Consider the following 12,390-nt stretch of genomic DNA (forward strand, 5'->3'; position numbering starts at 1 on the left):
CAGCCGCCCCCCTACTACCGCCCTCGCAGCTGCACCCACCGCCCGATCTATAGGCTAAACGCTCCTCGTAATTCCCAACGCAACTGACCGTAATATCGTTTGACTTAATCGAGTGATCTCGACGCGCGTCGGCCGTGCCTTAGTCAGCGGGGTGATTAATGGCGCCCTGCAAGAAGCTCAACCCTTTGAGGGGCCAGAAATCTCGTCAGAGCTGGAGGGGTGAGCTTTCTTCCTCGAATTACCGGGCCACCCGACAGTGATTAACGAATACTAAGTCTCGTTGCCGTTGGAACGAGTTTCTGCGGATCTTCCACGGAAGATTAAAAGTCTCCCTGCGCTTGCAATCGGCGGGGAAAAGAAGGGAAGATTGGATATCCCCGAGTGGCCGAGGAAATGCAGGGTAAGGGTTGGTCTGGGAGAAACAGCGTTATCGAGGGTGGAAATTGCTGAAAACGCCGCCTAGCGGGAAGCTCGCGAACCTCCGCAAATGGGGATACCACGAGCTTCCAACCGGCCTCGAGGATCCAGCTCGAGGGAGCTTGAGCGAGGTTGTCGGTGCCTGCTTTACCGACGTGTCCACGATTTCGAGAAGCTTCCGGGGAAACGCGTCACGCGCTTCTGACGCACCATTTGGCGGGGTAGTTTGAATTTTCTCGTGGAACGTGCTTTTTCGAAGTAGCTCCTTGTGTCACTGGAAGTATTCGTGTGTGGTTGCAAGAGGTAGGTAAATCTACAGATGCAAAGTACAATTTTAACTGGAGGTCGTAAATTTTCGAATATTTCTTTTTCAGTTAATAACATTGATAACACCTTCAACGAAATTTCTTAATAAAAACAGAATTTTTCCTATCATCCTCAACTTATCTGAAGTAAAACAGTTTTACACGAACTCACGTAAGAATGTTTGCTTCAATTTAACCATGAGTTATATAAACGAGACTATAGTGGGTCCAAAAAGTCGTTGGATGGATATCATTCGTTACACTTATAATTATACGACACCTGTCTCTCTAACTACGTCTTCCTTACTTCCTTCTAATGATGAAGTTTCTACCTGAAATCGCTTACGCCTCAACAAGTACCAGGCTGAGAAGCTACATACAATCGGCGCTTAATTACACATACACTTCTAAATACCAACGAGTAGCTAATGAAACAACGCAACGATTGAATGATCGCCGCTGGAAGGGAGGAGCTTTCCTCAGCCCTCTTACTGCATCGAAGCGAATCAAGTACCACGCGATAAAATTCCTGTGTCGTCTGAAGCAGAAAGGCGCGAACGATTGAGACTAAAGGCGGGTTCACACTTATCAGTTCCGTGACGGTTCAGTGGCGTCAGTTTGAATAGTCCCTTTGTGTCAGTGTGATTAACTGACTCGGACAAGTGCGAGCTAAGCATGAAGGTATTTTTTGCCATTCGTGCTGATGCCGCTGAGCTGTGAATCCGCCTTAATACGTAAGCTCTAAGGGGAGCACAAAGACAAGGAAAAAGAAGCTTGAGCAGCTTTGCGTTACAAGTCACCGCTTCTTGCGCCGTGGCAACTGATTACGGTGGTCGCCCTGTCCGCCCGGTAGTATCACCAACAAGAACAACAATTTCTCGATCCAGTTCGTCATCTTCTCTGGCTCATTCGAACCGGCCCGGTAGCTGGTGCTAGGCAAGACATCGCGTAAAAGGCTTTCGTGATAGCGGCATCTCGCTTCGTAGCCTGAATCAAGAGAGGAATCCTTACAGACCTACAGACATAAAGGCTTTCTCGTTCGCTGGGACGAATGTGCAAGGATAATTTCGTCCCCGTTGATTAACCCTTCGCGGTTCGACACGCATTATAATGAGAGGCATTATAACACAAGGAAGCACAACTGTCTGACGTTTTCGTGATTTATTAGAACCACCTCCTACTTTAACGTTTCATGCTCCAAATATTTTGTATTGCAGGGAATACCTCGCGGAGGTGAAAATTGTACAAAGCTAGACGAGGGAAATGGAAAAATTTCATTCAAACCCTCTACCTTTGCGAGTATTGCTTAACACTTCGATGGCCACTGTCACGTATGCGAGGTATCAGGATTTCGGTCTGTCACTTTCCGCGAGTCGAAGAATTCAACTATATGCGTTAGATATAGTTTTGTATATAAAGTATATTAGTCCATTTATTACTATCTCATTCAAAGATTTATGTTGTATTTGCAATGTGCTGTTTTGATACCTTTCGATAACCAATGAATTTGAAAAAGATCGACAGTGGGCGTAAGTTTATTGGCAAAGGTGCGGCTGTCAAAGTGTTAACAATTTAAAACTGAAAAATTAAAAAATTTAAAACTGAAAAATTAAAAAATTTAAAACTGGAAAATTAAAAAAATTAAAACTGAAAAATTAAAAAATTTAAAACTGAATCTTGTGCGTCTCTGAATTTAAATAGAATTTACACCTTTCGTTTCAAAATTTGTAACTTTACCAAGGATTAATACAGTCTCAAATTTAACACTTGAAAAACAAATAATTTTGAAGTTCAATATCAAAAGAATAGCGCAATAAAGTGGGAACAAATATTTCACGTTTCGGTTCGTATTCGGTACAATCCGTAATTCGAACACTTTGAATTCTTCGAATACTTCGAGTTCTTCGAATACTTCGAATTATTCGAATACTCAGATTTATTCGAATACATACCCAGAATTACTCGAATACTCCGTACTATTCGAATAAATTATTCGTATTCGAACATTATTCGAATAAATTATTCGTATTCGAACATTATTCGAATAAATTATTCGTATTCGAACATTATTCGAATAAATTATTCGTATTCGAACATTATTCGAATAAATTATTCGTATTCGAACATTATTCGAATAAATTATTCGTATTCGAACATTATTCGAATAAATTATTCGTATTCGAACATTATTCGAATAAATTATTCGTAGTCGAACATTATTCGAATAAATTATTCGTATTCGAAATTATTCGAATAATTCGACTATTCGAATATTTTCAGCTATACTCCAAACTTCCACCGACTAAAAGTAGTCATGGCCGTATATAGTCAGAACACGTGCGACAGCGAACATTCAAACTCACGCGAAAAGGAAGTGGTATGTTTAAAATGCTCCGCTTCTTACCCCCTTGCCTCACAACACCCAGTGACACTCTCGCTACCGATGACATACTAAAACCGAAACCCACGAGTGCGTGCCGCACTGTTTGATCTGTGCAGTCGCTAAATGTGCGCACATAATTTAGGTCATTCCCGTTTCTCCTCTAGTTGCGTATTATTCTTTTTTTAATTGACGTACTTGGAAGACGCTTATCCAGAGGGCACTAGCGCGCATTCTCCCAACGCGGAAATTAAATAGTCAACTCCAGCGCGTGCAATGACATAAAAAATCGTAAGGCGAGGGGTTAATCCTCTCATTTCGCGCATACCCCTCGGCAGAAAGAAACAGAAGATGATTTTAATTAGAAAAAGGACAATCGAGAAGTGCAGAAATCGAAGAAGCTGGTCAGACCGTAAAGGGTTAATCTACTCGGATAACGAGACGCCTACCCGAGGCTCATTTCGATGGGGGGAAAAGCAACTCTATTTATCTCGGGACACGTAATTCGACGAGGCCCAGCGGGACTGTATCGGCTTGCCTTCTCGGTTTTTAATCGCGCGAAACTCGATCGTCGCCCGTCGCTAATAACGACAACCGTGTGGTCCTTCCTCGCGCTCGCTACGCAAACAAAAATGCTACGTCCCCGTCTAATCCTCGTCTCCGTTCTCTATTCTTTGCTTCTGTTTTCCACGTGCGTAGTTAAAGCGTGACCGATAGAATAGGATCCTGCGGCTTCTTCTTTCGTCGTCGAAGGTCTGCGAACACTCATCGCAGATCTAAGATCCTGTATACTTGGTGGTAGAGCTACAGTTACTCACAAAACTATCCGCCACACGTATAACATATTTTACTCATTCGAGTAATGTTAAATTCAAAATTACCCGTTATAATTCGCATTGGTATATTTTAATAAATATTGAATTCTGACGAATATTTTTTTGCACGATCTTTACTACTTCCACGACCAATAATACATTTTTAAATAGACTGTACAATTTTGCAATTGTGTGCACCCAAAAGAAAAGTAACCTATATTAATGAAGGTTTATATTAATGTGGATTAGAATGTTACATGTAAGGTGGACGGTACTTTTGGGAGTTACTGTATATCAAAGTAGAGAATTTGGAAGTTGGTAGCACTGTTTGAAATAGAAAAACCTACGGTCGCATATCGAACTGAACCGAAGGAAGCGAAATTATTCTAAACACCTCTGAATAAAGTCCAAGTTTCCTTATATTCCTTCAAACCGACTAACCTCAAACCTATCTACTTTGACCAATGGCGGACTGACCAGGGTATCAGCTTACCCGATGGCAAGTAGGCCCCCTTAACCACTGTGATTACTAAAAAATCTACATTTATTTCACAAAAATTTTAATTCTATATTTTTGCCACATATGTATTCTTAGAAAAATTTTATTTATTTCTCGTACGAATTAAATAATAGCCTTACAGTTGTGAATGAGCTTGCTTCGTCTCCAGGCAACCAATATTTTTAAACCCAGTCCGCCACTGACATTCACCTCTAGATGATTCCACGAGTTCCCTACAGCTCCACCACCAAACATAACCTCGCCAATCCTTCCGAACCTAACCGCACTATCGTCACTTGCCGATTCAAGAGATCGCTTGGAGCTTGACGGGCCCCCAGGAGACGTTAAAACTCGCGAAGAGCGTGGAAAGTCTGCTCCTCTGCAGAGTAGCTACGTGGCTGACACGTAACCGAATCACAGGGATCCGGGGGACACTAGCTTTACCTCTCGCCAAGTAGTGCGTGGACGGTACTTACAAGTAGATAGCGCTGGCGACGAACACCGTGAGAACCAGGGAGTAGGGCAGGCAGACGCGGCAGATGTCTAGGGAGCGGAGAACGATGTTGCTGACGACGAGCAGGATCACAGAGTCCAGGACCAGGGCTCCGAAACCCATATCACTCTACCAGGGCATCGTAGCTGCTCTGGCGCAAAAGTCACCACCACACTGATCCAGGGCTCTCCACAGAGCCAGGCTATCAGCCGACCACTCCTCGCAGCTTCATGCTCGCGGGCGTGAATTAGAACCGCGAACCAAGGCACGAGGTAACGACAAGAAGGCAACGCACCTGGCTACTCCTAGCTAACCAGGCAACTATGAACCCACACGCCGCGAAGATTTAATAATTACAGCGCCACAATGGGGTCACATTGCCGCTGGTCGCGGGCACAAATAGCTAACCTTTAATCGCTCCTAAATAGAAGGATGTGGCCGACTCGGGAACGACCCCATTAACAGGTTAATTTCTCGATGCATCCGCGGGGATTAAGCGCGCTGCAGGGGCGGGGGTCACTTTAAACGAATCGAAGCTGTTTTCCACGCGAAACCGGCTTATAGTTCCAACTGAAAATCACTAAAAACGCTGCGGACACGAACGGGCTAACGAGACGCGGGTACCGTGGGCCGGTTAAGCAATTAACGTAGGGCGATCGGACCGGGCCTCGCGGGCTATAAAGCTGCGAGACGTACACGCGCGCAACGGACACGCTACGAAAACGTGAGGAAACGGTCATCGATGCGCGACCCGGGACAGATCTTCGCCAACAACGGACTGAAGCCGTGCATACGAGCGACCGCTAACTATTGTGTCTGCGATGGCCCGAGGACAGACGTATTGGTCTGACCAATGCTACGTCGGGGTATCTTCAGTGACGTATCGATAACACTGACGAGCTTCTGTTCCTGGAGCTAGCGGGCCTGAATTTAATGGCGGATTGGGGTTTTTTTTATCAAGGACAGTTCGCTGATGAAACTTTCGCGTTGAGTAGTTGAGTGGAATTTGATGAGGGTTGTGGGGGTGAAATTGGAGGGTGGAGAAGAGGCGGATGGTTGAGGGAAGGGGTTTAGAGATGGTGAGAGAATGTTTGGGGGAAAGCGGTCGGGGATTTTGGATGCGGTCTGTGGGACATTTGTGGAGAGAAAAGAGAGAAAGGGGCCAATAGTTGACAACGACGTGGCTGGCGCGAAGGTTTACAATACAAACGCTTAAAAGGCTTCAGAAAGCTTGTAACCACTGAGAAGAAATATCACGGCTGAATGAAGGATCGCGTTAAAAGTGGGCTTGTGGGAAATATGCTTAGGTAACAGTGAATTAGGGTTTCGCTATCGTTCATGTCTCGCCTTGACTCGAAATTAGCACCTACCGGCGACCAATTACGACAGCTGATATGTGTGCCAACTTGTAGGAAAGAGACAGATTTAAGGGGAAGACGTATAGAATGTACCATCTTCATTAACCCAGTAAAGTGTCCTCAATGTCAACGTGGATTCCTTTTGTCAGATCTCTGTTGGGGTCGGAAAGAGAACGATGTCGACGAAATGATTTCGTTCTGGATCAAAAATGGATTAATGTTTTCAAGTTGAATTTACTTGTTTGCCTGAGACCATGGATTTTTTTTTTAAATTTCAGAGTATTTGTGAATTTATCGTGCAAAGGTTGTAGAGGTATTCGTGAAATTAGGAATTAGGTAACAAAGTGTTGGTGAACATGAGAGGCATTCATTTTCAAGTTGCAAAACTAAAGAGAAACAATTGATAGTAGCGATCACTTCACTTTTTTTATGAAAGGAACTAAGGAGGCTTTTCGTCAAATCACTCAAAAAATACGTGACCTTAAGGATTTTTTTTCCAAAAAGTTTACGATGTTTACGAAGTTTAAGAAAGTCTGTGCCCGTATTTGTACGTTATTCAAGGATATGAAAATATATTTTTTCATTTGTAGCCATCCTGACACAACGTGGGATTGCCTGGAATCACGAAGTCAGAAAATCCTTAAGTATTATATGTATTAAAATGGCGATGTTTGGTACACGTTTGAACCAAGAAGTGCTAAAAGGAGGGTAATTTTACGCATAAAAATGTTAATAACAAAACAATATGTAGTCTAAAATTTGATCGACATTTGAGATTTTTTTTGGTTTTCTGATTTCAGACAATTCTACGTCGAGTTATGATGGCTTCAGTCTTTTTGTTGTAGCAGTGCACTGAACGTCACGTAGAAATCGAACCACCACAGGAAAATGAAAGAAATTTGTGTTCATATCCTTGAACAACGTATGAATAAAAACCATAAAGTTGTTCTACTGCAAGTTGTATACTTTTCTCAACAACAAAAAAATCCTAAGGGTCGCCTATTTTTTAAGCGATTTAATGAGAAAGTCCCTTTACAACAGATTCAAGATTGCTTGATTAGAAATAAAAGGAAAACTTAGTGCTTCTAACAAGGTAAGAGCCCCGATAAATTTATTTTATTTAATAACTTGAACGGATACTCTTGAAATCCATATTTAGTGATTGTTTTCTATTTAGTTTCACAAATACTCCATGTACTATGAGGAAAATTTGAATACCCTATGTGCATTGTATCTCCAGGCAGTTCATGAGTGTCAGACCAGTTTCACTGTCAGCTAATACTGTAAGATTTGCATAATAGATGGCGTGTATAATGCGGAAATCTGTTACGAGGTGCGCCCATCTAGAGACTTCGACATAAGCGGGGCGAGAGAGAGAGAGCGTCTCGACTCGCGGCGTTGATTCGTGTTTTCGGCATTCGTCTTTCGTCATTCGTCATTCGACATTCACTCGAGATTCGTCTTTCGAGCGTTGAGCGAGAAACCACGTGCGAGAATTATTACCAATAGTGAGATATAGTGAGAGTGGCGTTATTTCGTCTAAAGCGAATGGTTACCGAGATTCCGTTAATCTTCCATATAATCCTTTTCTGTCTTTTGCGAATCGAGGCATCATAAATTACCACATACGGGTCAATTTATGTACTCGCAGCACGTGCTCAAACGTATTCCAATCGCCGATTATTTGAAGGCGTACAGGTTATCTGCAATTTGTGTTCAATATTCTGCTGCGTGTCTCGCGACGATATAATCTTTAATAAAAATCTTGAAGTGCTGAACCTAAACATCCTGATAAAATACTTTAATACCTTACGATACAATCCATAAGTGATTATCGGCACTGCTCAATTTAGTGTTACTGAATGTAAGTGGAATGCCCAAGCAAGGCCTTTAAGGTCTTCCCAGTTAGGTGACCATCGTAAAAAGAGACGGTTGCGCACAGTAATCCTACTTGGCTCCTCGTGTCACAATAGTCAACTAGATATTCAAAGCAAAATTCTATATTCAAGTCGCCAAACACAGTTTATTTTCCACGCTGGATTACCGTCAATTTTTTGCCAAGCTTGTTGGACCTCATTTCACATTGATCGAGACAGTACGAAGAAAAAACCACGGAGCGCGAAATAAAGAGCTTTGGCCATAAAAATAATGTCCTTGAACGATCTAAAACTCCATCAAATGCGAGCAAAATGGTGTGTTATTGTAACCCCCAGATGTAAACACTAACAGTAGAATAAGTCGTTAATGTATTCTGCCCTCTTTATTTAAAATTTTAATCTTCCAATCAAAAAAAAAAAAATACTACGAGGTACCATTTTTCTAAATATGTAATAGTTGTACCAATATACTAAACATTATTAATAATATTCGCTTAAGAAAAAGTAGAGGCTGTTTAGCAAATCAGATAAGAGCAATACTAAAATGGTGTAAACTGGAGAGTTCAAGAAAATTTATTTTTATTACGAGTGTTACGAGTTTACTAAAAATATATGTACATGAATATATTTTCTTAAATATCTGAATAATTGAATAAAATAGTTCTTTTATGGATAAAGCGAATATTAAATGTAATAATCAGTATTATTTACACTAGTGTCCAGGTACTGGGACGTGTCCAGGTATTAGGACATTTACCTTATCTAGCATTTTAGAAGTTTTATCATTTTTTCTGTCGTCCTTGAAAAAAAATTATATTCTTCTAAGGTTTTCTAACTTTTCTTAAAGGTAAAGCACGTGTAGAACTTCAAATATTTCAACATTTCTTGAAACAAGGTAAAATGCTAGATGGGACATTTTAACTAAGGAGGGCAGTATTAACTTCGAACATTTAGGAAGTAAGACTCGACAAAACGCGATCGAATAGTGAAATAAGTGGCAATCGGTAACCAAGGAAGCTCCTTTTCCCCCTGCTAACGCGTTAACTAGATACATCAACGGAAACGTTCCATTTTCCAGCCGGATCTAGAATTTTTCCCTCGCTTTCAACCCCCTGCTACGCCACCCTCATCCCTTCCGTTTCTGCCCGAACCGGGGCGACATTGCCGTCGTAAATTGAATCCCAGGCAGAAAGGGTAAATTATCCCACGGAGGGCAGCTACATACCTTTCCACTTTCTTATTATATGAAAAGTCGGCCACACAACGTGTTGATTAACCGTGAATCCTGTGCAACCGTCGCGACAAGGGCAACTATAGAACATTAAACACCCCATTCTACTTTGCTGCTCGTGTATGTGCGTTATTAATCCCCAGCAAGCTTAAGTTATTTTCTATTGTCTTCTCAATACTACTTGTAGCGATACCTCCGCTTTCCGTCACCAGATGGCATTTCAACCAATCCCGCTCTCTCGCAAGTTCTCCCTCAATTACCGATTCCTATATATACAGTACCTAGAAGGAGTGTAATGAGGTGGTAAAAGCTGTGGCAGCCTCAAAGTTTACAGCTTTGAGGTCTTGCAGGAAGCGGTTGGCCATTTTGTGGGAGGTTAAGTTTCCGGGCCTCTCGTTTCGAAACATCAAAGTTTGTAAACTTGGGGAAATCCTATTTCCCCTAAAAAATACCAAACCTCTCGTTCTGAAATCTCAAAGCTGTAAGCTTCAGGACTTTGAGAAACCTTGTTTCGCTCAAACATGCGATAGCTCAAAGCTGTAAACTTTGGAACTATGGAAAACCTTCGCTCCCTCTCCCAGCAATGCCAAACCTCTTCTTCCGAAACCTTAAAACTGTAAACTTGGGGACTCTCGCAGCTTCTACGACCTTGGTATATTCCTTGAAGCTGCAGTACCTGTTTCGTCCTACCTACTAACCTCCAAATTCTCGAGACTTTGGGGATAACAATGTAGGTACTGGATATAACCTAAAAGTAGGTCCCCAAGTCCTTAAAATTTAAGAAGTGTACAGAAATAAATAATTAATAGCACGCGATCTAGTTATAAACGCAGTGAAACCGTGTAGATGAATGTTGGGAAAGTTTCCGACGAGCGGCCTGCGGCTCATTCATATTTATCGAGCGGCTCCGGGCTTCCAATTACCAAACACTGTAACTGACTGAGAATACTTGATCGACCGTGCAATCGGAGACTCTTCAGCGCGAGCACCGTCATCCTATTCTCATCTGGCGCGTGTGTTGGCGGGTGCACGTACGAGTGAACCGCAGCATGGAGTGGTGCACTCGATGCACCACGTACGATATTTAATCTCCATCGATTACAACCCCACCTCGAAAGGAAGCTGCTTGCAGTAGTGCAATCGACGTCGCGCAAACATCTGTCGCGATGGAAATTCGATGGATCTTTCGCCCCGAATTATGGGCCAGAGTAACGTAAATCAACAGCGATAAAATTGCAGCAAGAAATCGATATATTTTCGCCACGATTATCATCCTGCTAACGGTGTACAATTTCCGCGACGTTCCAATGAAAAGTGTATACTTTCTCACAGCGCAGCTTTCGCATTTCTCGGCATGTAGCTGTGCAAATTCATTTTGCAAATTCGAAATAAGTTGAAGCATATATTGCGAATTAAAAGTTCTCATATTCCTTGCCCACACGTGTAAGTAGTTGAGGGTAGGTTTTGCGGGTTTTTAAAAATCGTTTTTTTTTTATATAAATTTGTAAAATTCAAAATCCGGTTATTAAATTTAAAAAACCTAACATTTTGACTTTAAATCATGAGTTCATATTTTCAGAAGAAAAATACCAAATGAAATAAAGATTTATAATTTCCATTTTGTACAGGTTTTAGTTATTTTAGGTTTTGTTTAACTGCTTTCGTATGGAGCATATTTTATTTTTTTATATATTTGTTGTTCCATAAGTATTTAATGGGCTGAATTTTTTTAAAATAAGTATAAATATTTTTTTACTGTTTTAATTATTTTTTTTGTAAAAATTCGAAAATCGGTTTAACCGGTTTTTCGGAATACCGAAATTCGAAAACCGTTTTTTTTCAACTCGTTAACCTCTCTATGCGCTTCCATTATATTTCTTCTTTGCTTATTCTTTCTATTTCCTGCTTATGTATTAGTCATCTACTTTCTTTGTACCAAAGGGTTCAGCCGTGAATAAATAACAGCACTGCCCTTTGCCTCTAAGAAAAAAAAACCTTCTAAAAACACTACATAACCCTTTCATCTTCACATGAATTTCCTCTGCTACTTTGGCCTGCTCCACCTTTTAATTCACACCGGCAACGAAACGCTTCCGCCTTGGTCCCCATCTCCCAATCCCCTAATCGCCCATTCCAGAGACAAAACTAATTGCCATAAGCGATTGCTCCCACTTTTATCGGCAGAGTTTGCGAACAATCGCGATATGATCTAGGGAATTTCGAAGGGGGAGCTCGACCGCTTCTCTCAACTCAGGCTAACCACGTGGTGAAGAGGTTCTGCTTCCAGTGATGGCTAGAACTATTATTTGTAAATCACGAGTGATTCGCTTACGTTCGTTCTCAATCACGGTGATTCGTGATCTTTCGTGATCGCTTCTGATTGGTGGGGAGCATAACTGTCCTCTGCACGCGTCACATAACCCCAATATCTGTCAAAACCTTCTCAATTGTTTCTTCACTGTTCTCCTAGAACCTCAAGTTGGATATTTTGACCGAATGTAATTGTTCTTGATCTATTTAAATGTAACAAATATCTCTTCACTTCGATTAGAAAATATAATGTAAATGTGATTACTTTAGTGAATCAAATCAGTGTGTGCATACCTACATTGACTAAACATTGAATGTATACATTCGCTAAATAAACGCTTCGGCTGTAACACAAGCTACGCCGAAGTATATTTGATGAAAAATGATTTAATCAAGATCAAGAATTACAATCACAGTAGGCAGATTCACTCAAAATAAACAAATCGCGATCACGGTCGTGAATGAGGTTAAGTCACGACCGTGATCGTGATTCTGCGATCACTGTGATAAATCACTGAAGTAGTGATACCCTAGGGAGTGATCGGTATAACTGCAGCCATCTTGGAGCAAAACGTGAAATAAACATATCTATCTCTATCTATCAGTATTTCTCTCTTTCTGTCAGTATTTCTCTCTTTCTGTCAGTATTTCTGTCTCTTTCTGTCAGTATTCCTGCCTCTTTCTATCAGTATTTCTGTCCCTTTC

The 12,390-nt window shown here is 41.4% G+C and overlaps 1 protein-coding gene across 5 annotated transcripts in view; it reads right to left on the reverse strand.

Moving 5' to 3' along the window:
* Shaker (potassium voltage-gated channel protein Shaker) overlaps positions 1–12,390 on the reverse strand; it is a 342,093-nt gene that overhangs the window by 199,781 nt on the left and 129,922 nt on the right. The window contains exons 1-2 of one of the 5 annotated variants that reach the window (XM_076824815.1): positions 4,893–5,672; positions 1,523–1,709 (exon numbers count right to left, since the gene is read on the reverse strand). The exons of the other annotated variants lie outside the window; for them this stretch is intronic. Of the exons in view, the coding sequence (XP_076680930.1) occupies positions 1,523–1,617 (95 nt within the window). The 5' untranslated portion in view covers positions 1,618–1,709; positions 4,893–5,672. Of the gene's footprint in view, positions 1–1,522; positions 1,710–4,892; positions 5,673–12,390 lie in introns of those variants that run through there. 5 annotated transcript variants of the gene reach the window in all.

The sequence above is a fragment of the Andrena cerasifolii genome, chromosome 1 (assembly GCF_050908995.1).
Source record: "Andrena cerasifolii isolate SP2316 chromosome 1, iyAndCera1_principal, whole genome shotgun sequence".
In the NCBI taxonomy this organism is placed as follows: Eukaryota; Metazoa; Arthropoda; class Insecta; order Hymenoptera; family Andrenidae; genus Andrena; species Andrena cerasifolii.